This window comes from Tigriopus californicus, chromosome 9 (assembly GCF_007210705.1).
Source record: "Tigriopus californicus strain San Diego chromosome 9, Tcal_SD_v2.1, whole genome shotgun sequence".
NCBI classification, from domain to species: domain Eukaryota; kingdom Metazoa; phylum Arthropoda; class Copepoda; order Harpacticoida; family Harpacticidae; genus Tigriopus; species Tigriopus californicus.
This window is the reverse complement of record NC_081448.1, coordinates 9,522,054-9,548,424: the sequence shown is the minus strand read 5'-3', so window position 1 is coordinate 9,548,424 and position 26,371 is coordinate 9,522,054. Positions and strand designations below refer to the sequence as shown.

Genomic DNA, 26,371 nt, shown 5'->3' with positions numbered 1-26,371 from the left:
TTTCTGTAGTGTAAATTGGGTAACCGGTGATACTGTGTAAAAACAGCCTATGTGCGCGCAGGTATAGTATGTAAAAGATCTCTTTTCCGCATTGAAGAGCTTTGATTAGTACCAAATCTAAGAATGGATCGGATACCCCACCAAATACCAGAATATTTGTGAAACTGACAAGGCCTTGGGCATCTAGAAGTAACCTTTACACAGGGACATTATGATTTGGATTTCAACTACATTACACGTATAGTATGTATATTTTCATCAATAGCCATAGAGAAATGCTCTTAGTTTAGCTCTGAGAAAAATCCAATATGAACTTTCGAAACCAGGCCTTGTGCACCACTGGTACTGTCTATGTATGTTTATCATCAACCGCGTTCCACTTTCGCCGACTTTCTTTCGATTAGTGTTGGTGGCTCACGAAATCTTGTGCCGAGCCCCTGTGTATGTATTATTGTACAGAGCTACCCTGTCCAAGAGCCTTGTTTGAGATTCGAGTTAGTTGACCATTCCACATGGAAATGGAGTTATGTCCCAAGGCTTCCTCTGATGTTGACAGCCAAAATCAGAAGCACTTGAGGAAGCTCCCTATCTCTGCGGTCCCTAACTGAAGTCCAGATTATGGTATACCGTAGATACGGAGGAGGCGGTTGACGTCAGCAACACATTTTGTGTTTCAGTTCAGTTTGGAGGAGGAGGAGGAGGAGGAGGAGAATGAACAAGAGGAAAAGAGGGACGGACATTCACGTTCGTTTGGACGAAAGACGAAGGAAACGAAAGGTCTCGAGCGACGGTTGAAGAAGAGCCATTATGTTGAACCACCAATTCATTGTCAATTTTATTGATCATTCCTTATCGATACAAATATGTCCACGAAAGGGTTTGTGACTGACTTCCAAACAATTAGTACTCGTAAGTACCATGTTATGGTATACACACCACAAATTGTAAAAAACTTATTTTCCCAAACCTTTGGATCTGAGGAAGGCCTCTTCGTTGGGTTCCCGTCCTAAGAACTCTTTCAGCAAGTCCGCAGCATCCTTGGAGCCACCTTGTTCCAAAATTTTGGTACGATAATCCTTTCCCACGGTTGGGTTCATCAGTCCCTCGGCAACAAACCGAGTCTGGAACATGTCCACACTGAAGACCTCAGACCACTGAAAAGAAATATCCGGTGCATGAGGGAGCCAGTTTGGGAAAGTACACGAGTAAAATTTGAAAAGTCTCAAGAGCCTACCAAGTAACCATAATATTGCGCATCGTAGCCGACCATATGACCCCAAGAAGCCGGCATATTTGTACCAGACATGACATCAATCCCCATGATTTCCTTATAGGTGTCTGCAAAAGTTTTCGTGGTGTCCACTTGTCCACCGGTATGGAATCGTTGATCAGATGTGCTTAAGATGATTTGCCTCAAGTTGAACCCACCGGCGTTGGCTAATCGAGAGTCAATGAGTTTCGACAAGAGCTCTTTAGGGATGGCAGACCCGTCCTTGGGGAATGAATAAACAGATTTGTGCAATTTGGTTTGCTTTGATAAGTGCATGCACAATGCAGTTTGTGCCTCCCTTTTCCTTCCACCCAACGAGACATCGTTGGCACTTATGGGAACCCAACGGTGTTCAACTTACTTTGTAATGGCCCGACATCATCTGAAGTGGCTCCTCGTGCCAACACCAATTCTCCAGCATTTGCGAAGGCGCTTCGACAAAGTCGCGTTCCACGTGCAAACCTTGGAATCGAGTGGTGCTGGTTTGGGAGCACAAGCCATGCATCAAGTGACCAAATTCGTGGAAGTAGGTGACGACTTCTCCGTGATTTAATAGAGAGGGCTTGTCTGCGGTGGATTTGGAGAAATTGGCCATCATGGCACACACACCGGGCTAGGAGGAAAAATGGAAATATATCTAAGCCGCGTTGATGGTGTTGGGCAAAAATAGCTATTTACCTGCCGTTTGCCATTAGGGTCAATGCAGGAAGGTTGGAGACTGAACACTGCTGCATGTCCATACTTTCCATCTCTCGGGTGAAGATCGAGGAAGAAATATCCCAGAATGTCGAGACTCTCAGCATCTTGCACTTTGAACTAAAATTAAACTGCATGATGAGAAACTTAAGATTAACCCTTCCCATGCCCCCATGTTCTATGTATTTACCAGCGTAACATCTGGATGCCACAATTTGACTCCCGAACACTCTGAAAACTTCAGTCCCAAGAGTTGTTGATAGATAGCCAAGAGCCCATGGGTGACTTTCTCCAGAGGAAAGTATTCCTTCAGCTTCTCTTGATCGACAGAGTAACGTTGCTCCTCAATTTGGGTCATGAGATATCGTGCGTCCCAAAAGTCCAACTTCCCGTTGAACTCATAGCCGTACTTCTTAGCCTATTAAATTAAGCTGTTATCATGCATTCCATTGAACACGGAACTTTCGTCAGCAACTTACGTCTGCTTCTTTGAGTTTGAGCAGCTCTTCCAGTTCCTTTTTCCAAATCGGTTGGAGCTTCTTGGACAAATCGGCGTTGAACTTCTTCACAGTCTCCGGTGTTTTGGCCATCCTCAACTATTACAAGAACAGATCTCATTGAGCATGGTACAAGGAAATGACTTGCTTTAATTTACTTCAAGGCATCACGTATGCAAGAAAATTTGCTTGTTCTGTACAAAAGAGTTTCGAAAGGTTGATGAGAATTTAATGCGTTGTATTAACCTTGAATTAAACCAATTTAGTAGAGTAAAATTAGCCGTCAGCATTTGAATTGCCTAGTCAAGGCCATCTGCATTCATTCTGCCACAACTAAAGAGCAACAACATCATACATTCTTATATGAAGATGAAACTTTTCAGTTTACTTGAGCACCAGTAAAACGACAAATATATCCTCTTTATCTACCTATTTAGACGTATACTTGGAAACGTCATGAAAGAGAAGAAAGAAATTCGTTTAATGAAATCGTTAGTTCGTCAGTGATTTCATAGTTCTCAAAACTTCAGAGCCGAACCGACTCCCATGAATTCTCGAACCTGGATTGTTACGAAAGTCAACTTCAATTCACTCAGACAACGAGCGAGGACTTTTGTTTGTCCTTTTTCATTCTTTTTGTTCTGATGAAGGGCACACAATATCAAAAGTGGCAAAAGGCCTTTTCATCATTTGCAGGTCATCATAAATGCATTTTTGCTCAGGATCAGTCCAAATTGGGAGTTCATTTTTTTCTCTTCATTTTTTGCACATTTTGAAATGAATTGTAAAAAGTTGCTATCTTATTTAAGGCCAAGATAGCTAATTCAATTTCTTTTGTTTCTTTCTCGGATAACGAGATGTTTGCCAGACTTCTGCAGATAAGGAGACACGCCTTTTATCTACAAAAATATCCATCCAATTTGTTTTCTCTCGTCTTCTGAGGGTAAGAAAAAGCATCTATACATAGTACATTCCTGGGAACTGCCAACCAACTCCCTATTTGTCTCGTCCTAGTAGTAGAATCTTGAATTGCTGTCAATAATTGGGTAACATCGTTCTTGACGTCATCCTTGATGGCTCTAATTCGACACAAGTACCTCTTGAACGTAGGCAGCGTGGTTTTTATATCCCAGTTTCTGCGCCAATTCATGTCGAAGGGATATGAGCTGCTCTAGGATCTTGGTGTTGGCCTCGAGGCACCGGGATAGGTAGACTTGCTCCACCCGTCGACGAGTTTCCGGTACGTGGCATTGCCGGGTCACGGGGAAAAAGTGCGGGTATTGCATGGTCACCTTGAGTTTCCCATTTTCAGTCTAGATGTTGGACAGAAGAGAACTTGATATGATTGTGGGTAATTTGTGTGATTTGTAAGTGGAAGTGGCTTACCTTTTCAAGAGTCTTGACGAGGTCCTCGGGGACACCGGACAATTCGGCCTCAGTGAGCTCGACAAAACTGGTGTCCTCGTTCAAATTGGATCTAAAGTCGGTCCCTAAATCGGATATCTTGTTCTTTAAGGACTTGATCTCTTCGCGTTGAGCATCGTCCAGATGAAGACCTGCAACCCGCGGAAAAGAACCTAAGTGAAGGGAATTGAAGAGAAACTAACCGCAAAAGTTGTTCGGCAAGCATATTATTGGTGGTTAAATGTTGCAAATACAAAAGACCCTATTCGAAGCAAAGTAGCTCGACATACTAATTTGATCGAAGCATGATAATTCCGATTAGTTTCGGCGACACTAATATGCTTTCCAAATAAGACCTTTTTACAAGAGCAAATATAATTTGAGTAAATGAAAAGTTCTTGGGAGCCTCCCTTGAATTTTAGAATCCAGTGCAACAGTTGCTTCCTAACACAAAATTCACTGAACTTCTAAACGGAGAATATACTAATAGCTGATATTTTCTAGTACAAATATACAATCTACAACTGTCAAGCCTACTAATATCGGGACGACCTGGCGGCTCATAATCCACGAGCTCACTCACCATTACGCTTTCCATCAATGATCTCTTTATCCACAAAGCGTGTTTGCTCATGCGTGAGACCTTCGAATCCCACTTTCTCTTTGAAGAGACAAATGTTCTCAAAGACGTCCTTCCTCATGGACATTTCAACGGAGAGTTGTTGCAGTTTCTTGGAGGCCTCCAACGAGGCATCGCGCAAAGCCTTATTGGGCACAGAGTGTTGGATGAAATCGATGGGATTTTCCTCCGTCGATTGGACGCACTCAATATCGATTAAGGGCTATCAAAGAGATCATAAAATGAGGTCCAAAAAATCCAACCTCATCCGAGTCATTATTAATAACCCCTCTTTTCCCTTGCTTGTCAAGGGTATACGGTTATTTTGGCAGGTTGACTCTAGACCATACCTTTTGCACTTGCTTTTAAGAAGTCCGAAACATATTCATAGCCATGGAAAACTGTTGGACCACCTCGTTTTTGAATACCAATTGAATTTCAAGAGGTAAAATTCTGGAGCTTTATCAGGTCGCTCAACCTTGTCCCAGAAGCTCGTTTTACCTCATTGGCAACAACTTTGGGCCTCCAGAGCGTAATGAGCAGGAAATCTATTCTGCTGCCCCATTCTCACAGACATATCTTTTCCCCCATCTTTGTCTAAGAGAGCTGACGTGCCATTACAACAACCTTTCATTTGTTTCATCATTGCACATTCAAACATCTTGGAACCTGGTGGTGGTCCGTTATTTTCGCAACAATCCATAGTAATGTCTCGTCTTCAACAACGTTACCGAAAGTAAAGTAGCTCTAACCTCCCTAAACTGAATAACGCAAGACGATGGTTAACTTTAATGACTACCTTAATGCAACTGTCGAAGGAAATGTCTTCGGGTTTGAGGGCACCGACTTTGTCATAAACCCGAGTGACATCTTCAATGATCTTCTGGGCGCGCTGAGCCACTTCATCCGGAGTGAGGTCGCTCAGGTTCCAATCATACAAAAGTCCTTCGGGCTGCATCTTGGTGGATAAGGAACGCGTGGAACTCAGAGATCGGGATTGAATAGTTAAGTGAGAGGAGGAAGACCGGTGGAAGAGTGAATTGCAGGGGATCGATGCGAGAGGCGTTTGGGGTGAAAAATGTGGAGCTCTGAAACCGAAAGCAACGAGATAATGATAATAGAGAATCATTGGAAAGATTATAAGTCAACCGGGGGGGGGGGATGATAGGAAGAACACAGAGCATGTGCTTTTGTTAAATCAAACGCCATATTGGGTGTAAGAAATTAAATTTTGGGCATTTGTAGGAAAACTACCTTTATTTATGATTTCTAAATTGCAATAGACCCAATGACTTTTTTTAAAAGGCTCTTTTACTAAACGAGTTATGTGATATAATGAAAATAAAATGATGCAGGATCATTGCACAAGTCCAGACATAGCCCTTAGATGCTGAGACATCTTATCAAATGGCTCTTCAAAATTGTTTGGAAACTTGAAGGGGAGAGACTTAAAAACATGTTTGAAAAAGCTGAAATATTAAATGAAAATATACACGTCTGCTACTGGTGCAATTCTAGGATTTGGGTTTTTGACAAAACAGTGTCAATATGATATCAGATTTGAGAAACAAATCTGGAACATTGACTCCCATATTGCGTTAAAGCATCTTTTGAGGGGCCTATCTAGCATCAAATCATACTAGGTTTGGTCACGGACTTCTAGAGATGTGGACTGCGAACGGAAGCCAAAATTTCCTAAACCATTCATCTTATCCCAAAGAAGTACTTTATACGAACACAAGATATTATTGAATAGATGAACTTGACCAAATTTGAGCCCAAACCTACGCTTAGGGAACTCCGGAGATATGGTCAAAGTTATCTAGTAAACAATCCATAAAATTCAAATTTTCGACCTGCTCTTGATCAGCTACATAATCTTTAGGCAACTTAACTTTGATACAATGCACTTTACAAGTAAACAATATGAAAATGGTTTCAACTGCCAAATAATCATACCCTACTAATAACAGATCCTATTATAGACAAACATGATACGGACACATCATAACTTCTGAGCGTATCAGCCATTAATTATTAACCTTAAGAGGACGGAGTTGTCTACTTTCAGTGACTCAGGTGTCTTCTCGAACGTCACCCTTACACTTGAAACAGGACCCGTGGCTAATCCGCGATTCGGCCAAAGCCGGTTAATCTGAATCAACCTTCGAAGGGGATGATGAGCAGGGTGCCACATGGTTGAAAACGATGCAGGACTTAGTTGAAGAACAAGATGAGGCACATGCCAGAAATGATGAAATGAACAACAAACCTGATCGGGATGGTGGGATGGAGTGAGTCGTCGTAGCTGAGACGAGGTGTGACTTGCGCTTTTCTTGCGCAGACAGCCTCAAGTCAGTCGAAAGCAGGGAATCGTCAATGTTTACAGGATGGCTCAATGACAAAGTAAAAGTCACCCTGGTATAAAGATTTTTCATTTGGATGGCATACCAAAAGCCTGACAGAGCTCTAGTTGAGAAAAAATCAATCGTTTTAAGATAGAGTTGGTAACTTAGTGGCCCGAATTTCAAGACTGAGATATAGATCGAATTGTTTTTCAAAGAAGGGAAACAACTGTTGATCCTGGAAAACCACCACATTTACCTTTTTTGGAATTGGTTGCATTCTGGTCAGACTCTACGGATGACCATTAATAAACATCGTTTCTACTCTAGTGAAGGCCAAGAAAAGAAAAACCTGGAAGGTTCGACGTCGCAAATCAGTAAATATCGCCGAAAGCAAATAATATGGCGGCAAAAACTGCGGGCGACCCAGCCTCAGGGTCAAATTAGGCTTGTGGTAATTTCCAAGACTAGACAAAAGTTTCTATTGGCGCAAGAACAAAATTAGAGGAGGTTTAACAACCGTCGGCATTTAGGACTAGTTGTCAATAGAATTGGTTCTTAACAACCCACGTCAGGTTAATGATACCCATATTGGAGCTTCATGGTTGATTTTCGGCCTGAACCCATCGATCCCACCTTTCGGTTGGGATCCTGATGGTGTATGAATTTGGTCACATTGAATCTACGCTGACAGGAATGACGTGGACGAGCAAGCTCATCAGCTGAGTCGTTGTGTCGTGTATTGCCTGGGCAACCCAAGACCAGACCGAAATATGTGGATCAGGGCTGCCAGATGCCAAGACTGTGGCCAGATCACTGCGGGTTTGAACCATGCTAACGACCGTGTTCGTCGATACCCGAGACATTATTACCTTTTGTACGCCTATGTGAATAAAAGAAGGAGCGAATGCCGGCTACATATTGAATTGGAGATGACGAGATTGCCATACTTTCCTCATGGGGGGGGTCTGACTCGGACTCTTGATCTTGGCAGGGTAGTCTTCAAGAAATCTGACTCTAAATTGAGCCTTGATTTTGGCTAGCCTGAAATGTACACATGGACTTGATCCAGTGAAAAGTGAAAAAGTAGTGAGTTGAGGTTAGTCGTCAAAGTCTGGGAATCTAGCCTCCGTCCTCCAGTATTTCCACTCTCAGCCAACCCGTGGGCCAGCCCAACACCGAGTTCCTGGCCGGTTCTGCTCCGGATTGATTCCTTCAGCCCCACAGTCGTCAGCTAGATTGGCTGGAAGGCAGACCCGCCAACGTCGCTCGATTGATCCAGGGCGGATTTGACCGCTCGCCCGCACGATCATGATGCCCCCACAACCCAATGGACCGCCCCAATATCCTCAAGGGCCACCCAACACTATGGCTCGTCCACCGGGGCCCCCCACGAATCTGGGTCCGCTCCGAATGAATGCTGGACCCATGGGACCACCTCAGATGAGTAAGATGGGTCCACCCGCGCGTCCGGCTCTCCCGCCCATGTCCAATGGTCAGATGGGACCTGCGCCCCCTGGACCTCCCATGATGAACCGTCCGGGTTTGCCACCCGCCTCAGCGCCCGCCGGAGGGCCGAATTTGGGTGGAGGTCCTGCCCCCTATCGCCCGGCGGGACCGCCCGGATCTCAGGCCGGACCACCACCCTCATCCATGGGTGGACCCATGCCAGCCCGACCCGGTGTCCCCCCTGGTCAAATGGGTCCGCCATCTCGTCCGGGTATGCCCGTTATGCCCAATGGTGCTCAGTTTGGCCCACCTCGACACGGTTCCGGTCCGCCCCACCCAGCCTCTCAACCGGGTCCCATGGGTGCCGCCCCCGGTGGTCCGCCTCGACCCCAAATGAGCGGCGGCCAATTTGGCCCTCCGCCCCCGAATGGAATGGGACCGCCCGCCGGCCCACCCGGCATGTCTGGCCCACCTCGACCCGGCGGGTATCCACCCCATCCATCTGGACCCGCTTCGGGCTATCCAGCCGCTTCACCTGCTCCCGGCCCGGGTTATCCCCCGGCCCCCCAGGGGCCACCTGGCATGGGCGGATACCCGCCTGCGCCCGCAAATGGAGGTTATCCGCCTCAACCTCCGGGACCAGGCCAAGCACCGGGCCCTGGTATGAATCAAATGAATCCTCAATACCCTGGGGCTCAGAGTCCGCGCCGCGCGTTGGATCCGGATCAGATGCCGTCGCCCATTCACGTAATGGAGGAAGACCAAAATAACAATAAAGGCTATTTCGAAACCCGTGAGAAAGGTCAAACGCCGCCCCTCGTCACAACCGACTTCATTTGTCGCGATTTCGGCAACGCCAGTCCCCGCTTCATTCGGTCGACCATGTACAACGTGCCTGCCACCACGGACATGATGAAACAAACCGGCGTCCCATTCGGTTTGGTCATTGCCCCTTTCGCCCCCGTGCAAGAGGGTGAAATTGAGCCTCCCGTGTCCGACTTTGGTCCCACGGGCCCAGTCCGGTGCCACCGTTGCAAGGCCTATATGTGCCCCTTCATGCAATTCATCGACGGAGGACGACGATTTCAATGCGTCTTTTGCAAGGTAGGATAACATAATTCAATGCTTTCTTAGTATCATTCATTCGTAACGTCTTGTCGGCAGGCCACCACTGAAGTACCCCAAGAATATTTCCAACACCTGGATCACAATGGACAGAGGCTGGATCACTACCAGAGACCCGAACTGTGCTTGGGTGCCTACGAATGTTTAGCCACCACGGACTATTGCCGAGATTCCAAGGAGCCCAACGTCCCCGGAATCATCTTCGCCATTGACGTGTCCTATCCCATGATGAAAGAGGGCGTGGTTCAACTCATTTGCCGGAATATGAAGCGCATGTTGCACAACCTTCCGAGTGATACGAATTGTGATAAGGTGACCCATCTTTTGAAAGTATTAAACTGCTCGTTGCCATCCTGACCCCGAGGTCATTTTACATCTTTTGATAGCAGGAGCGACCGCGTGTGGGCTTTATGACGTATGATTCGAAGATCCATTTCTACAATATCAACAAAGGACTCTCCCAACCCCAGCAGCTCAATGTGGGTGACGTCGAAGACATGTTTGTCCCATTGGTCGAGGGTTTCATGGTCAAATGGGAGGATTCGGAGCAAGTGATCGATTCACTCATGGAGCAGATCCCACTCATGTATGGCGAGACTCGGGAAACCGAAACGGTCCTCGGACCTGTCATTCAAGCCGGCAAAGAGGCTTTCAAGGTAGGGTGATTTGATTTCAGTCCATTGATACAATCATTTTGGGGAGCAGAGTAATCATGTTTTTTCTTCTAAGGCTGCCAATGCCGCCGGAAAGTTGATCATATTCCATCACAACTTGCCTGTGGCTGAGGCACCAGGAAAATTGAAGAATCGCGATGATCGAAAGTTACTTGCAACCGAGAAAGAGAAAACCGTTCTCACTCCACAAACCAAGTTCTACAACGAAGTGGGACAAGAATGCGTGGCCGTGGGATGCTCTGTGGACTTGTTCCTGTTCAACAATGCCTACATCGATGTCGCCACTCTCAGCCAGGTCATATCAAATAGTCTGATTCGCTCGAGGTTCCTATTTTCCGAGCGTCTATTTGGTTTCAGGTGTCTCGAATGACGGGAGGTCAAGTATTCAAGTACACCTATTTCTTACCCGAAATCGACGGCGAACGCTTTCTTCGGGATCTGGAATATAACCTTAAAAGACCGATCGCCTTCGATGCTATCATGAGAGTTCGGACCTCGACGGGAGTGAGGCCAGTCGATTTCTTTGGGAGTTTCTTCATGGCCAACACCACAGATACTGAATTGGCCGCCATCAATGGTGATGCTGCCGTGACATGTGAAATCAAACACGACGACAAACTCACAGAAGAAGATGGAGTCTACATTCAAGCAGCCATTCTTTTTACTTCGTGTTCGGGCCAACGTAGACTTCGAGTCTTGAATCTGTCCTTGAACTGCGGTAGCAACATGGCTGAAGTGTTTCGAACATGTGAGTCTTGGAACGACGGATGCGGGATGCCTATTCCTTAACCTAATCAACTGGATCATGTCCCGTGTTTTTATTTTTAGGTGAACTAGACACGGTGGTCAATTTCATTGCCAAGCAATCTATCAGTCGACTAATGGATTCCAATCCTAAAGCCGTCAAGGATCAGCTCATCTCGAATTGTGCCAATATCTTGGCTTGCTACCGAAAGAACTGTACGACTTCTTCGTCAATGGGTCAACTCATCCTGCCTGAATGCCTGAAACTGCTTCCATTGTATACAAACTGTCTCATTAAATCGGATGCCTTGAGTGGTGGGACAGACGTTGGGTGAGCATAAGCATTTTTAAGTCCTTGGAGGGAACCAAATTCAGTGTTTGATACAAATTTCTCGCTCCCCTAGATGTGATGACCGAGCTTATTTGATGAACGCTGTATCAAGCATGGATGTGGCCTCAACTGTGGTTTATTTTTATCCAAGGCTCTTCGCCATTCACGACGTGAGCCCAAGTGAAACTGGGTTGCCCAATCAAACCCGATGCTCGATAGAGAAAATCCGAGACGATGGTGTCTATCTCCTCGAAAATGGGCTGTTCCTTTTTATGTATATTGGGCTGTCCGTAGATCCCGTCTGGGTGAGTTCCATTAAAACCATATCAAGGTTTCTCTCCTCCCTACTATCTGACCTGACATGTTGTTTATATCTTTTTATTTAGATACAAGAGGTCTTTGGCGTATCTCTGCCTCAGCAAATCAATTTAGATCAAAGTGAACTCGAGGAAAGGAACAACCCTCTTTCGAAACGAGTGAAAGATATCGTGGAGACCATCCAATCCCAGCGATCCCGACATATGCGATTGGTGGTGGTTCGTCAGCGTGAGAAGTTGGACATCCTGTTCCGCCATTATCTCTGCGAGGATCGGAGTGGCAATGATAACTGCTTCAGCTACGTGGACTTCTTGTGCCACATGCACAAGGAGATCCGTGCCCTCCTTGGCTAATCCAGAGGGTAGGGGTCAACACATTCATCTTCACAACGCATTTCAAGAGACCACGACGACCACATACAAGAATTCTTCACCAAACCCAATCAACTCCTTGGCTACCCCCCTTAGTTGTGCATACATTAGAGCCTATTTATATGTTATTTTTTCAGATATATTTAAGACTTCACCAATCATGAACAAAGCCAATGGGGCTCAAGTATGTTGACCGGCGTTTTCTACAGAGAACCTTAGGTAGTGACTTGGCGTGTAAATACAACAGACAGGGTCTTATGAAAGTAGGGATATCCTTCGTTAACAAACATGAACGTGCTTTTTGGGCCAGGGGTATTGGACACCTCTCCCATTCAACAACGATTTTGTATTTTTGAGACTTTGAAAACGTCATTTGGTTCTTTAAATACATGAAATATAAGTCTAGCAACATTCGACTTCTGGCTCGCTTATTTCTTGTGTATCATTCCCACGAATTTCCGAGTAACCTTACACCGCAATGAATGCGCAGAAATCTTTCCCTCTTAAGGCCACTTCCAGTTTCTTTTCAGTTAGTCTGGCTAAAAATGGTTCGATTCATTCTCTCAGTTTTTGTCTTTAATCTGTGCCAAATTGGTCCTGGAAACCAAGCAGGCATACTAACGAATTATACCTTGAGCAATGCATGGAAAAGTCACGAGCTTTTCGATCGACTGGCTTATGCCAATCGCAATTGGCGGTATTTCTTGTTCTCCGGACTCGATCATCTCTCGGGGTTGCCTCTTGGCCATCCTCGAAGACCCTCGGACTACAACCCAACTGGATCAGGGCAGAAATTTTGCCGAAGACCTGAGCATCACAACGAAGGCGATTATTTCTCGGGGAACATGATTCGAACGGCTCATAAAGTGTATGTACTTATCAACAACCAGAAGACAGACATTCCATCCGTTGGCTCCTTCAAAACCAAAAAATTTTAAAAAAAAAAAAAATTTTTTTTCTTTCAGGGATCCACGAGGGGATTGGCAAGATGAGAGCACTGATTATAATCCGGATGGAAGCAAATATTGCATCTTTCCATCGAATTCGTTTCAAAGAAAAGGAGTTTATCTGGCCCCATATTTGGGAGCATTGGAATATGAATCCGATGGCCGCAGTCATTGCTACAAAGGAAAGGATTATTACCTCTACGGTGAGGCAGGACCATAAGTCGGATTAGTCGCATTTAGAGATGAGAAAAAACGAATCTTAATACCTTTCATTTGGTTCCAGCGCTTTTGAATCAAATTGAATTAGATCAAGCCTGTGAAGCTCTCAGGTGACTTATTGGTTACTGATTACTGATTGGTCATGCAAAAGAAACTTAATCTCCGTGCCGTTGATGGTGTTTTTTTTTCAGAGGACGATGTCTGTACAATACCTATGGCTCTTACAATCCTGAACCGCACTTGGCTTTACCTGAATCTAACAAGTGAGAGCCGCTTAAACTATGTTTGAACATTTTTTCCAACTTCATGCTTCCTTATTTTTGGTGTGGGCAGAAATTATGGATCCATCTCCTCAGGAGGGTATTTTTGGCACACATATTACAGGTAGGTCTTATTCTTCTCAATTGTATGTTATAAACTCGTAGTGCAGTGCTGGGCACTACTAACCAAAAAGTGATCATTGGTATTCAGTAAGCTGGTACTTGGAAAGAGTTAATGGCCGTTAATAATCTTAGACCAAAACTGACGGATTTATTCACTAATGGTTTAATTTGCCCCATTTTATGCCATTTTATGCCCAATATGACAGACGATATGACCCAATGGTAAAAACAGAATACAGGAACAGGTTTATTTCCTTTTTTTATAACATCAAAGGAAATTGTGTTTGTGGGAAAACTAAACCAACAGGGAGGCCGTAGCTAGATAATGTTTCGGAAAAAGCAGCAAACTAGTATAATTTTGTTACTTGTAGTACTTGTATACTAATGCCCTTTTTGGAATGCTTGGGATTCTGGACACAATTTAGTTGAGATTAAAACCAATGCCAGGGCACTCAAGAACATCCTCTTGAACCCAGAAGTTCACAAAGCAACCAAAAAGTATGACACGAGCCAAAAATAATGTAATGAAACAGCGAATTGCTTGCCAATAAAAGTTTCACAGATGAATGGACCTTTTGGTTAACGATTTAACGGATCAAAAACTAACGGAAGTTAAGTAAGTAGCTTAACAAATAGGTAAAGTACGAAAAAGTTAACGTCCTTAATTGGTCAATGATTTGATGCCCAGTTTTGTCATTCACCTTCAAAAGAACACTTTGACATCAACGAAACGATAACGAATCGCCCTCTCTTTTTCAATTATGCCGCGATCTCTTTCTGACAACTAGGCTCAAACACAAAGCAAGATGATCTAAATGTACTCTAGACTGGAGAAATCATATGCGCTATGGTCGATTGTCCTTTCAGTCACGCGGATCCGGTGTCGGTTTTTGCTCATTGTGATGCGGTTATCTATGTGACCATGGACCACGAGGGGATGAACGCGAAATTTGGGGGTTACTATATGCTGGAACCGCCCGAGATTAAGATGAACGCCCTTTACTCTCGAGAATCAGGCGGATATTCCTCGTATCGACACATCAAGCAACAAAAATTCATCGTATTCCATGATTATAATTATGTTTGGACCACTTCCGACGGTGGAAAATTTGTCATGATCAAAGGTGTCATTCCTTTTGTCATTGTTATGATTTTTTAAAACTTTTTATTTTATGAAAACTGGGTTTAATTAGCATGGTTCTCGTGATTTCAGACTGGGGAGATCGAAGTAGATTCTTCAGTTTCCGAGAGTTGAACGAGGTCACGGGATTCACCACAACGTTCATTGAGGCTCAAGTGAAAGACGACTCATACGGTTTACAAAGGTGGATCATTTTTTCAAAACACAGTTCTACTTACGTGTCTATTTAGAACCCAACTTAAACTTTCATTACCTTCATAAATCTTCATATATCACTAAAGCAAGCTGAAACTTCCCATTGACATTGGGGATTGTAACACAAATTTTCTGTTTAAAAATTATCGTAGCCTTATCAAGCTCTTGTATCAATTCTTGCACAATTTGACCCAAACAATGAGACTTGTTGCGTTATGCCTTAGGCCTTGAGGAACTTTTCCCCTCTGATTTTGACGCAACATTGTCAGGATCCTTTTCCCAATGTTTAGTCCAGTAATTAGTAAATTACAGATCCTCTCGAAATCACACAAGACTTACAATTGTTCCCGTAGCTACTACAAACGACACAAGGAGCCCATTGCCGAAGACACATTTTGCATTCGTCATCTGTTGGCAAGTGGAAAAATTCCTTATGAGTGGTCGTGGACCCGAGAAAACACTTTCGGTATGAATAATCTGCTTTAAAAATGCCAAAAATTGCCACCATATCCATACTTTTCATTGAGTACGTAGGCCAACAAGCGGGCACAAAAGGTCCCAAAGTGAACATTCTGGTGGAATCCGGCCCTCCAGTTCGGTCGAGTTGTGGATTAGGCTATCGGGAGTCCGAGAATTTTGCCATCACGTCCGGTAAGCAACCGTGGGTGGTTTATGTTTTGATCGGTTCGTCGAACCCGAAGGAAGCGGCCAAATGCATTGGCACCATTCTAACGGTCAGGCACGTTCTCACGGCCGCTTCATGTCTCTGTTCCACGGACCCAAGGTACAATGTATACGAGGATGGAGATCCCAACTCGTGTGCCAAAGGCAGTGAAGGAGCCGATCAATACGACTTCCGGAGGCACCGAAGTAAGGATGTTTCTCCGTAAATACAGTAATGCTCGAAGAGACATCTTGGGGGAAATATACTTTTTCTTTTCAGATGGGAATCCCCTGAAAAATGTTTTCGGTAAGATTGGCAAACGAGGGATCGCAGCCAAACCTAATGAGATGTTCGTTTTGATGTCAGTGTATTTGGGCGAAAGAGACGTTTATGGGCGGAGGTTTGAGCCCAATTTGTTTCGCGTCACCTGGGTGAGCGTTCATCCGAGTTACAGACGCTTAACTGGCAACTACGATGTGGCGGTTGTGGGTCTCATGTGGAACATGCAATTCTCCTCCGTTCTCATGAACATTTGTCTCCCGGATCTCTCCGCGTCCGACACCAACATGCGTGAGACCTCCAGGATCTTCTTCGTAGTGCTGGGGTTGGTTCGATTAAAATAATGACGCTTTCTTGTTGTCTTGCAGTTCCCAGGGGTGTTTTACTCTACTCAATTAAGGCGCTGACTAGAGCAGAGAGCTTAAGAAAGATTTACACCAATGCCAATGGCTTGGCTATCTACGAGGAATGTAAATCGCCTTGCTTCCTCTCCAATCATACACAATCCCTCCGTGAGTGGATCAAAGAACGGGGCTCCGAATCGGATGCTCCTCTGAATTTGTACCAGCCTATTTGCGACCAGTTCTGGGACGATTTTGATTCCAACCATCGGAATGCGAAAGACGTGTTCTACAAGAAGTGGCTTGAACCGCAAGCAATCGTTATGATTGAGCGTCGGAACTGTAAGCATAACCTAGAAAAAAATGGGCTAAAATCACAAACCCATCACTCCAAGCTACTTTTCATTACCATAGATTCCTTACCGGATGGAAAGCAAACGTACAAATGTTTTGATACCCGACCCAGTTCCTATCGGTTTGGATGGTGCAAGACCAAGAGATCTGCCACGGATGCCAAGAAACAGGATCGGTGGGGGTTCTGCGACGATTCGGTTCAATTGGAAGCCAACTCACCCGAAGGTCACGAGTTCTATGAAGTGGAAACCACTTTGGTCCCAGGCACAGATTGTGCAGTGAATGAGGGGGACAACCCGGACGAGATTGATCGGAGTCAGACCAAGATCTGTACCAAATATATTCCACACAAACCATCCCGTTATGAGATTGTCAGAGATGATTACACCCGTGGACTGATCTATAACTACACGTTGACCCGTTATTTGGGTGGTTATTACCGCGATTTCATCCCCAAAATTTGGCGGAGGAAAAAGAAGATCAAATACGACGAATTCGGGGAGATCATCTTTAGCGAGGACGACGCTGCGTATCATTCCGGATTTCCCCGACGACATCAAGTGTGCCATCAGGGCCCTCCGGATATTGATATCGGAGGACCAAGTTACTTCCGGATGTCCAGGGTAAAAGAACAGAACCCGGACACACGGGACACGACACAAGAACCGGCAGGTAAATATTGGTGTTTTCTATTAAGGACTACAAAAAAGGCCTCATCGTTTCGGTCTTGAAATCGATTTGCCTTCTTTCAGGGGCGGGCGTTAGCCATGTAGTTCTGGTATCGATTCAAACTGGTTGGTCAGGCAAACATGGGAAAGTGTGCTCCGAAGGAGACGGATATTATACGGATGTGGAGACCGTCATTACTCGAGGTAAGTAAAGAAATAACAAAATCCAATGGTTCGCAATTGATCAGATAAACTAATGTGAGGAGTTTTCCCAGAAATTCATCAATGGTTGTTGAGAGAAATTTCCTCGCTGACGCACTTTTCCAGCATTTACAACATTCGAGATCACCTCTTCAAGGTCCAGAATCAAGAAACAACCGATCCCACCACGCAGCCAACCACATCCACTACAATTAAATTCGTCGGGGGAGGTGAAGACTCTTTCAATTTTGACGAAACCACGGAATTTGATTAGTATGTGGCCTTTCTGACCGGCTTAGGGCTGCTATCCAACCCAAAACTTCTTTTTCCTTTTACAGTGAAGCCGTCGGAGCATCGAGTTTGACTGACGACTATTTTGATCAGTTATATTTCAACGCAACTCTGAGAAAAAATGCTGGGCAGACCAAGAGCAAGGATTCTTTTGTTCTTTGGATTCTTTCTATATTCTGGCAGAGCAAATTCTTGTATTCGCTCAAGTGATTCCTTCATCAGAAAAAAATATGACACAATAACAAGCCACCGGAAACACATCGCTCGAAAGGAGCGCATTGATTCATAAGTTTTTAAGGCATAGAAATTAGGTATTTGGCGGCGGTTTTACCCCATAAGTTAAGCACATACAAAACGGGTTGTCCCTCGTTTTCATAATCAAGATAAATGGCCGATGGTCTTTTGATGGGCACGTCAAACTTCACAAAGCCTATGAAGTTGCGAAGTCGGTCAAAAATTTGAACCCGATGATTTCGACTATCGGCCACCATGGTGACTCCCTTGCGATCTGTCACCAATCCAGCGGGATCCGCAAATTGTCCAAAGAACTTACCTGAGGATCCAAACTTCCGCACCCAGGTCTTGAGACTATCCAATACATAAACCTGATCCAAACCCAGATCCACCACATAGATCTTGGAGCCTCGGCAATGGAGGAATCTACATTTCGACAAGGCGGCATTCGCAATGATATCGCACAACTCGACTTGGCGTACAATACTTCCGGTATTGATATCGATGTACAACAAGTCGGTCTGACCCTTGGCCGTGACATTCTTTTCCGGAAAACCAAAGGCATTCGTATTCAATGTGAGCATGTGACCTTTCCCGTCAGCCGCTAATCCATAACATCGACCTAATCGTTCATCGCCCACTTTCATGATAAACCCACCCTCGTCATCGAAGATCCGGATCCCGAAATCATCGCGCACACCAAAGCGACCATCGGCCAAGGCCACCACGTCGCTGGGTCGCTTCCATGTCTGTCCTTCGGGCAAACCAATCGTGGCCAAGATCCGTCCCGAGGCCCGGTCCCGCAATTGGACGGCGTTGGCTTGGGACTGAGTGAGGAGTAATCGGTTGTCCGCCAAGACGCAAATTCCCATGGGATATTCGACTGGGACGGACCAGATCAAAGTGGCCGGCAGGAAATGCACGGATCGTCCTTGGATGGGATTAGGAAAAGTCTTGAGCAACTCCTTGAGGGTCGGGACGCGATCACTCTCGTTGCTGGCCTTGATGAGGTCCAGCGTTGGTGAGGGATGCTCCTCAGGCAGCAATGAACTCACCATAGAACTATTGTTAGTGTTATTAGTGTTGTTGTTGGCGTTTAAACGCTAGACGGGCGACCATTGGATGGTAGGGTGGGTTTGAAATTTTCGTGCCTGAAGGGCGGAGGCCTGCTGACCAGGGATTTCGTTCGCCAATGTCTTGATCATGGCTTCGGCGTCTCCGACACTTTTCATGCTAAATCAATGGAACATTGAGGTTTGGATACGATGATGACAATGATGATGAAGACCAAATTGAGGCCCTTACGAACTCGAACAAAAATAAAAGGAGGAAATTTAAAGGGTTTGGATTTTAACATCAGTGTGACGAAGCTGGCTGGCCGTTTTTTTTTCAGCTGGCGATGTTAGTTCGCGCAATATCGATGCTAATAAAATGCTAATTGGAATTCGAAAATGCTAGAATAATGCTACTTTTTTAAGAAAAGCGAATTCTTCATGGCTGTCATAAAGGATTTCAGTTTCAATATATTAGGCACTCTTTGACTGGGTATGTTCAGGCACGGACTTCTAGAGATATGGACGGCAAACGGAAGCAAAAATATCCTATTTCGTAAACCGCTCATCTTATTCCAAATACGCGCTTCATACGACCACAAGATCTTGTTGAATAGATGAACTCAGACCAAGCCTATGCTTAGGGAACTTTGGAGACATGTTCAAAGTTATGTAGTAAACACTACATAAAATTTGAATTTTCGGCCGGCTCTTGGTCAGCTGCATAAGCTTTTGACAATATAACTTTGAAACGATCGACTTTGCATGTAAATGATAAAATTTGACCTACCGTTGATTGAAGAGATCTACGTTTCTTATTTTTTTAATTTAATTCGAAAAGTGGCTCAGAGTGGCTATGACCAAGAGCAGGCCGATTTGGCGGGAAGCTCGTTCCCAGTCCATATTTCTAGAAGTCCGTGGTTCAGGCTATTTTTTGAAATCTTACACTTTTCGGAAAAAATACAATTATAAATCATTATTATCTTAAAAACTGCCTCTTGCTTGAGATTAGATTTTAAAAATAAGATGTTTTATTTTTGTTGCGTTCATCATACTTCAAAGCGAACTTAACAAGAGCTGCATAAAATCTTTATCTATGAAGTATTGAGCGCCGTTCCTATTTTGATTTTTTTAACTATTATTTTTAATAAAGCTTGTGATTTAGTTTGCCTTCAGTGTGCAGGGGGAAGTACTTTTCAGAATACAATTAGATTAGCCAAAATAATTATGTTTTCTTAAAGAATAGAAGGCAATTAACCCATACTTAATATTACTTGAGTTTTGCGACTCGGTCCTTATACACGCACTGACCATTTTAATCCATTTTTCAATTTATGTTAGCCAACCAACAAGAGTAAACAATCATTGTATGTGTCAAAAGTCTGGTTATATACATAAATGTGGCTAAATCTCCCTTTAAATTGAGAAGCAACCAGAATAAACCAATTTGCTTGCTTAATGTGGAAATTTCTTTTTGGCTACAGCGTATCAATTTCATAGCATTGTAAATGGATCCAAAGAATTCTAACATTGTTAGAACCTCCAAGTTTTGGTTCCATTGTAATTTTTTTTCTTTTCTTCCCTTTTGAATAGCAGTATGATATATCTAGACAAGATTTAGCAATGCTTGGACCATGCAAATGATGCAGGGACCCCTTGAATAATGCTATTTTTATGCTAAAAAAACAGACCGATACTAGTAAAAAATAGATTCAATGCTAGCTGCCTTGAAATACTGTAATGCAAACTTTCGAAAATTAGCATCAAAAAAAGCTACCTGGCTTGTCTGTGACGAAGCAGGACCCTGGGCAATCTGATTTAGTGCTGCCAGGCCTCAGGGCTCCAAACATGCCAGATTACCTCTCAAAATATACCAGAATATGCCAGAACATCCAAACACAAGACAAAATATGCCAGACAGCATGCTAAAAAGAAATAGCGAATAGCAACTCATATTTGCTCTTATTTTCCTCCAGGAGAAAAAGGTAACAATCAGCAGACATTCCGAAAATATGAAAATCTAGATGAGCAAAACTGCTTCAAAGCCTTTTTTTAATAATAATTCTATCAAAAGTATAAAATCAGTCTTCTAATTATATTGCTATTCAATGGAACAAATACAGGAATGCACTATTGTGAAATTGAATTCAAATGCGGTAATTCCTTTAACAAACTGGCTTTTGGACAGTACAAGCCCCTGGACAGGATAACAAATGTATTTAGAAATTAGCGCTTTTTAATCAAGTTTCCTTCAAATTGTAAAGACATATTAGCAAAAGAAGGTAGTCTAGCCAAACTATCTCAGAGGGAGCACGAACAAGACAAGGATCTTCTCTTTAAGTGTAATGGGTTCAAACCCCAGTCTTTTTTGGAGAAAGGTCACGGAAGAGAATGGAACCAAGGAACTCTCTCATGCAAGGAAATTGCGCTAACCACTACGCCACAGCTCCTCCACTTGAACAATTACCTTCCAAGACCAGGGTTTAAACCAAGAATGTTGAAACTAGTTTGAACCCCACACTTGTGAAATATGATTCTTGCTTTGTTCACACTTCATCTTAGATGGCTGGACATGTCAGGAAATGTAACACTTTCTGGTAGAATAGCCTGAATTTCCTAGAAAACATGCTATTTCTATAAACCATAGCCAAAAGATCTAAAAATCTCCATTATGTTCAACAGGTTTGCAAAAGGTCAAACAGGTCCAAAGAAGTTGTACCAGGAACATTGGAGGTATGAAAGAGCTCTCGTATTGGCAAATGCTAGAAAGGTTGGGACTGCACAGTATTTAAGGAAGGTAAAAAAGGTACTTGATACAGTGGGTTTGCAAAGTTTTCCCAACCCCGGTTTTAGTGTCAATTGTAGCAACAGGGGAGGCTTAACAAGAGCATCTTAAAGCCCTCCTGAAGCCAGGCAAATTAGAACAATGAAGTCTACCTCTTTTCTTTCTCGGGCTCCTTCATTGCTCAATTTTTCCCCACAAATAGCCTTCTTAGCCTGAACGAATTATGGTTTACGTTGTGCACTTCAGAGGGCGCTTTGTGAGTTTAGCCTCGTTAGCCTCTACCAAATAAAGGGTCAAATGATTTCTCTTTATTGAGTTCTAAAGCGTTTATCTTGTTTTTGACTGATTATATCAAAATTTTATGGATGATTAGTAAAAGGTTGGTAAATAACTTGTTTTACCATTGAGGGCAAGTTCTAGATTCAAGATTCTAAACTATTAGCATTCAAATCTCTAGGTTTGCTGTTCAACAACAAAACAAGTTATATTCAGTCACAAACCAAACGAAATGAACGTGTTTGGTATAATTCGGTGAACGCACTATCAAATTGGCTCAATACCACAATGCTGTTTGCTTATTCAAGTATGTAAATTGAAATAAATGTCAAAATTCAATGCATGCACTGTGCGGTTTGGCTGGGCAAGTTGTGTTCGATTTTACTCCGTGAAATAAGCTCAGTTGTTCATGAACGCGTTCACTTGACAAGCCCTATAAGGGCAATTCGCTCATATCGTTGTTTTCTCAATGTCCCGATTCATTCTTACAGTTTTTATACGAATTGACTCCGCTTATAGCGTCACCTCACTCCGGATATATCGTCATTTTGAGGCAAACTTTTATGCACTTTTTTGACGTAAAAAAAAACTTTTATTTCTGATTACGCATCACAACAGAATTGCGAGGCTTGTTACTTGAACTGTTGAAAGAGATTAACCTCGATCTTGAAAACAAAAACAAAACACGGAGGAAAATTGATCACCCTCCCTGCTCATTTGGTAGCCAATCAAGCCGAATTCAAGTTTGTCTGGAGTTTCAGTATGCCTCCAAAACAAAACAATCTTTCAGTCAAAGTTAGGAAGCTATTTTAAAAGCCTGAGATGATCGTCCAGAGATGCCGTTGTGGACAGCTCAGGAACCTCCTACATTCCAAGAAATTGACGCTGCAATGTCATCCGTCAGAAAAGGCTAACTCAAACGGAAGGAAAAAAACTATGGTTAAGACATTGAAGCAAGTTTCAAGAATTGCTGCCTCTTTTGAGTTATATATCTTTTCAACTAGAGGGTTCACTCGTATTTTAAGATTTTTTTGCGTATTTGACGACGTTGTGCATCTAATAGAGAAAATCCGGATGTATTGTAAATCCAGTTATATCGTCACTCTGGGTCGGTCCCGAAAGCGACGATATAAGCGGGTTCTGTTAGATTTATTTATATATGTATTTTTGTATCATTCTCCCTCGAATGTCAAGGTTCCGCTGCGTACAAAATTTATATTGGCGTTGCGATAGAACATCATCCGGTTTTGCTCAGAGTTGTACTTCATGTGTAACGTAAATAATAGTAAAATATACAGTTTTATTCAAAACGGTCGCAGATTTGCTCCACTCTAAAAATGGACATCAAAGGGAAATATTGCAGTTGCATCAAGCATGACAAGGCAACAAGAGGGGAATGCCCAATTGTCCATTTTGCAACATATTTGTCAAGTTTTAAAAACGTTACTGGCAGACTTTCAGAATATGCCAGAAAACATGCCAGACAAGAAAAACATGCCAATTTTTTTGCATGGCAGAGGGGTCTGAAATATGCCAGATGCACACTTTCTTGGCATCCAAATATGCCACCGGGCATTGCTGATTCTGAATTTCTGATAGGTGTATGTAGCAACTAACGAATTAGTAACGATAGGTCCTGTTTTTCTAGAAACCTTGCTTGGGTAGGTCCTAATACGCCATATGCTTAATTGCCTAGAAAAAAAATGCTTTGTAAAGTGAAAAAAAGCAATTACGGATTTTTCTTTCCTTAACCATAAATGTAATCAAATTTGTCTGCATTTCGTTGATTGGATCAGCTTTGTGACATTCGGTGATTTTACTGACAATTTCCGATTTTTCATGTAACAAACAGAGTAATGCTGATGTGATCAATCTGCGGCCTGCCACGGAAATATTCCAACCAGTACTGTCAAGGTTGATCCCTCTTTGATTTTATTGATGTTTTAAACTGGGCGTGGTGGTTAGAAAATTTGCGTAGCAAGCAAACTGATCACAACATTACAAAATATCCCAGATTCTGAGGGTGTAACTCAATGGCCAATTTTCCTCCCCAATTGTCATCAAAATTAACACTGAAACGGTAATTAATAGCGATGAGGCAAACCGTGCGGCAGTCTTGCCGAGTCCTTTGCTGAGCTCAAAGTACGAAAATGTGCTCATCCCTCTAGAGAGTTCAGAGCTCTGATAATTCCTTAAATGGATTCGTTCCTCTCTTCTCGTCTCATCTCGCTTTTGCCATCCCTAGATATAAAAAGGTTGTCTTTTTGCCGAAATTGGTTCTTTAAAGTTGATAAAAAGTGCGAACAAAGGTGAGAAAACACGAAAAGAAGTTGACAAACTTGAAAATACTTGTGAAACTGAAAATATGTCACTATGCAAAAAAGTTGCAATAATGCAAAAAGAATTGCTACAATGGAGGAAAAAGCCGTTTTTGACCAGGTGGCAGAAAATGGCAAAAACTCCTTCAAAGTAGATTTTTGCCAACGAAGACATAGCTTGGATGGGAAATCATTAAAAGCCATTTTTAACCACCTCTGTTTCGACGATCTCTCGTCACCAATGACATAAATGGACTGTATCTTAATCTTAGGTTTTTATTCTCCTTTTACACTTCTTTTTCTTGTTCAGTACCCATGCCTCCTTCGTTCGTCTTGCTCTTCTTTTTACTCACTCTTTTTTCCGGATTTTTCTCCCGCCTCTTCCCCCGATTGGTCATAACCAAAAGAGCGGGAAATTTCGAATGAAAGAAGGCACGACAAGAAACCCCAAACATATAAATATCGATTCTCGTTCAACCACAAAACCAACCTCGTTGCCATCGCTGCTTCTGGAGCCTACTGTTTGGTGCTGAGAGCAGGGATGAGACATGACTAAAAGCCATTTTCTACCCCTTCTCCGAAAATGGTGACAGAAAATGGTAGAAATTAGTCCAAAATCACGGAAAAATAGAAATCGTTATATTATTCTAACTCATCTTTTCTAGTATTTAATTTTTAAGCCTACCTGTATGTAGCTTTGACACCCTGGGATGAGTATTTTGCATCGAATGTAAGATACAACTACTAAACGTCACTGGAGTGTGATCAAGTTTGAATTTTGCCCCCATAATCGATCTGACTCAGGGTTGCCATTGAACTAAATTTATTTAGTCAAAATGACAAAAATTGCATTTAATAACATTATAACGTTTTCAATAGCCATTTTCATGACGATGAAAAGAACTGTAATTGTTGTGGCTAGGCCTTGATGCTATCAATAGTCTAGGGATACTATTATCAATTGAATCAACCAATCAAACAGTATAAAAAATTATGCCCTAATTACATTCGAGGAACGTTTGCATTTCATCCCCATGCAATACCAAAACTCTTTTGGCAAAGAACACTTGAAAATCTTATCCAACCCATATGATCGTTCTTGTCTTTTACATCTTTTAGAATCAAGATCGGCCCGTTCTAACCACCGGGCCATTTTTGACCACCTTCAAAACAATTTCTGCCTTTTTTCTGCCACTTGTGGCCTAAACTATGGCCCCAAAATTCTCCAGATCTTAAAATCTGGTCTATGCTGTGTGGTCCTTTGTTGAGAAAGAAGCTTGCAAAGAAAGACCCCCTTCAACTAAAATTCTAGGCAGCCAATTTGAAACACCATGGAAAAAATCTCTCCAACCAAAATCCGCACTTTTTTTCACCGTTTTCAGACCAGATTGGCTAAAGTCATTGCTTCAAATGGATCCTATTTAAAGAAACTAAAGCTTTAAACATTTTTTTCAAATTAACGTAAACTTAACATAGTCTGATCTATTATACGTTAGAATTTTAGCTCTCAAATATATCTTCTAAAAAATTATGATGCTTTTAAGTGAAAGCGTAAAATCTGTCTATATTTATCCCATCACCCGGTATAAAAGGTCCCAAACAAGGAACAACAAGTTAAGAAGGATGCAGATAAGGACCAAAATGACAAGACAAGGGCAAAAAATGTCCTAAAATATAAAAAATGGCGAGGAAAAATGTCGAAAAAGAGTCAAGAAAGTTTGAAAAATGGCGCAATTCTTTTTGAACCAAAAATTCCGCAAAAAACATAAGGCACAATCTTGAACTGATTGTTTCACAGAATTTTTGCTCAGTTTAAACAGCTGCATGCCTAAAACTCAGAAAGTATGTTTGAATTTTTCCGTCATTGTAGAATTTCAACCACCGATCGTTTCACGGGGAGAGAAGAACGTATAGCTGGTCGTCGAGAAATCCAACTTGAAATCCAACTTGTGATTTTCTGTTCAGTCTAACCCGTCGATGTACTGTAAATGGATGTTCGGTTCATGTAAAGAGAACGTGTATCCTACAATAGTTTTCTCGATTTTCCGTGGTATATGTGGCATCGAATTGCTCCGCCAGAGATTCGTCTTCTCTCCTCGCGTTTCACAGGGGGAAGTGCAGAAAATCCACACTTTACCCAACTTATATATAGAGATACTATCCATCAGTTCAATCCTATA

General features: G+C 42.9%; 4 protein-coding genes across 9 annotated transcripts; 2 read left to right on the top strand and 2 right to left on the bottom strand.

Moving 5' to 3' along the window:
* Positions 1 to 822: 822 nt before the first annotated feature.
* Positions 823 to 6,892, bottom strand: LOC131886280 (thimet oligopeptidase-like). 3 transcript variants are annotated; one of them, XM_059234564.1, is made up of 11 exons: positions 6,759 to 6,892; positions 5,286 to 5,574; positions 4,451 to 4,709; positions 3,850 to 4,019; positions 3,561 to 3,776; positions 2,446 to 2,562; positions 2,157 to 2,384; positions 1,949 to 2,086; positions 1,632 to 1,883; positions 1,235 to 1,492; positions 823 to 1,154 (listed from the first exon to the last, which is right to left on the bottom strand). In XM_059234564.1, the coding sequence occupies exons 2-11, from the start codon at positions 5,442 to 5,444 to the stop codon at positions 954 to 956; spliced, it is 1,998 nt and encodes a 665-aa protein (XP_059090547.1). In that variant the 5' UTR covers positions 5,445 to 5,574; positions 6,759 to 6,892; the 3' UTR covers positions 823 to 953. The 3 variants fall into 3 exon arrangements, with proteins under 3 accessions (XP_059090547.1, XP_059090546.1, XP_059090548.1); XM_059234563.1 differs by lacking the exon at positions 6,759 to 6,892 and adding an exon at positions 6,529 to 6,745; XM_059234565.1 differs by lacking the exon at positions 6,759 to 6,892 and adding an exon at positions 6,591 to 6,698.
* A 986-nt stretch (positions 6,893 to 7,878) lies between these two features.
* Positions 7,879 to 12,259, top strand: LOC131886278 (protein transport protein Sec24C-like). Of its 2 annotated transcripts, none has more exons than XM_059234562.1 (8): positions 7,879 to 9,384; positions 9,445 to 9,717; positions 9,795 to 10,061; positions 10,135 to 10,374; positions 10,437 to 10,827; positions 10,908 to 11,154; positions 11,228 to 11,459; positions 11,541 to 12,259. In XM_059234562.1, exons 1-8 carry the CDS (start codon positions 8,143 to 8,145, stop codon positions 11,823 to 11,825), a joined length of 3,177 nt encoding a protein of 1,058 aa, XP_059090545.1. In that variant the 5' UTR covers positions 7,879 to 8,142; the 3' UTR covers positions 11,826 to 12,259. The 2 variants fall into 2 exon arrangements, with proteins under 2 accessions (XP_059090545.1, XP_059090544.1); XM_059234561.1 differs by having other exon boundaries at positions 9,792 to 10,061.
* Positions 12,260 to 12,370: 111 nt separating this feature from the next.
* LOC131886277 (uncharacterized) lies at positions 12,371 to 17,736 on the top strand. Of its 3 annotated transcripts, XM_059234559.1 has the most exons (16): positions 12,371 to 12,711; positions 12,809 to 12,993; positions 13,074 to 13,119; positions 13,201 to 13,272; positions 13,343 to 13,393; positions 14,260 to 14,516; positions 14,606 to 14,717; positions 15,082 to 15,194; positions 15,263 to 15,598; positions 15,672 to 15,698; positions 15,759 to 15,962; positions 16,040 to 16,354; positions 16,427 to 17,038; positions 17,119 to 17,238; positions 17,310 to 17,508; positions 17,574 to 17,736. In XM_059234559.1, the coding sequence occupies exons 1-16, from the start codon at positions 12,389 to 12,391 to the stop codon at positions 17,734 to 17,736; spliced, it is 3,135 nt and encodes a 1,044-aa protein (XP_059090542.1). In that variant the 5' UTR covers positions 12,371 to 12,388. The 3 variants fall into 3 exon arrangements, with proteins under 3 accessions (XP_059090542.1, XP_059090541.1, XP_059090543.1); XM_059234558.1 differs by having other exon boundaries at positions 15,672 to 15,962; XM_059234560.1 differs by having other exon boundaries at positions 15,672 to 15,962; positions 17,362 to 17,508; positions 17,574 to 17,734.
* On the bottom strand, positions 17,605 to 19,067 carry LOC131886283 (tripartite motif-containing protein 2-like). Its single transcript, XM_059234569.1, has one exon. The coding sequence runs from the start codon at positions 18,816 to 18,818 to the stop codon at positions 17,820 to 17,822; it is 999 nt and encodes a 332-aa protein (XP_059090552.1). The 5' UTR covers positions 18,819 to 19,067; the 3' UTR covers positions 17,605 to 17,819.
* Positions 19,068 to 26,371: the final 7,304 nt, after the last annotated feature.

Excerpts from the sequence above, each read along its gene's own strand:
- LOC131886277 (XM_059234558.1), top strand. The coding sequence starts at position 12,389 with ATGGTTCGATTCATTCTCTCAGTTTTTGTCTTTAATCTGTGCCAAATT. Across the intron at positions 15,599-15,671 it reads CGACTTCCGGAGGCACCGAA|ATGGGAATCCCCTGAAAAAT; the intron begins GTAAGGATGTTT and ends TTTTCTTTTCAG. Across the intron at positions 15,963-16,039 it reads CGCGTCCGACACCAACATGC|TTCCCAGGGGTGTTTTACTC; the intron begins GTGAGACCTCCA and ends GTTGTCTTGCAG.
- LOC131886280 (XM_059234563.1), bottom strand. The coding sequence starts at position 6,683 with ATGTGGCACCCTGCTCATCATCCCCTTCGAAGGTTGATTCAGATTAAC. Across the intron at positions 4,710-5,285 it reads CCTTCGACAGTTGCATTAAG|CCCTTAATCGATATTGAGTG; the intron begins GTAGTCATTAAA and ends TCTCTTTGATAG. Across the intron at positions 2,385-2,445 it reads TCAAACTCAAAGAAGCAGAC|GCTAAGAAGTACGGCTATGA; the intron begins GTAAGTTGCTGA and ends TTAATTTAATAG.
- LOC131886283 (XM_059234569.1), bottom strand. The coding sequence starts at position 18,818 with ATGGTGAGTTCATTGCTGCCTGAGGAGCATCCCTCACCAACGCTGGAC.
- LOC131886278 (XM_059234561.1), top strand. The coding sequence starts at position 8,143 with ATGATGCCCCCACAACCCAATGGACCGCCCCAATATCCTCAAGGGCCA. Across the intron at positions 9,385-9,444 it reads TTCAATGCGTCTTTTGCAAG|GCCACCACTGAAGTACCCCA; the intron begins GTAGGATAACAT and ends TCTTGTCGGCAG. Across the intron at positions 10,375-10,436 it reads ATGTCGCCACTCTCAGCCAG|GTGTCTCGAATGACGGGAGG; the intron begins GTCATATCAAAT and ends ATTTGGTTTCAG.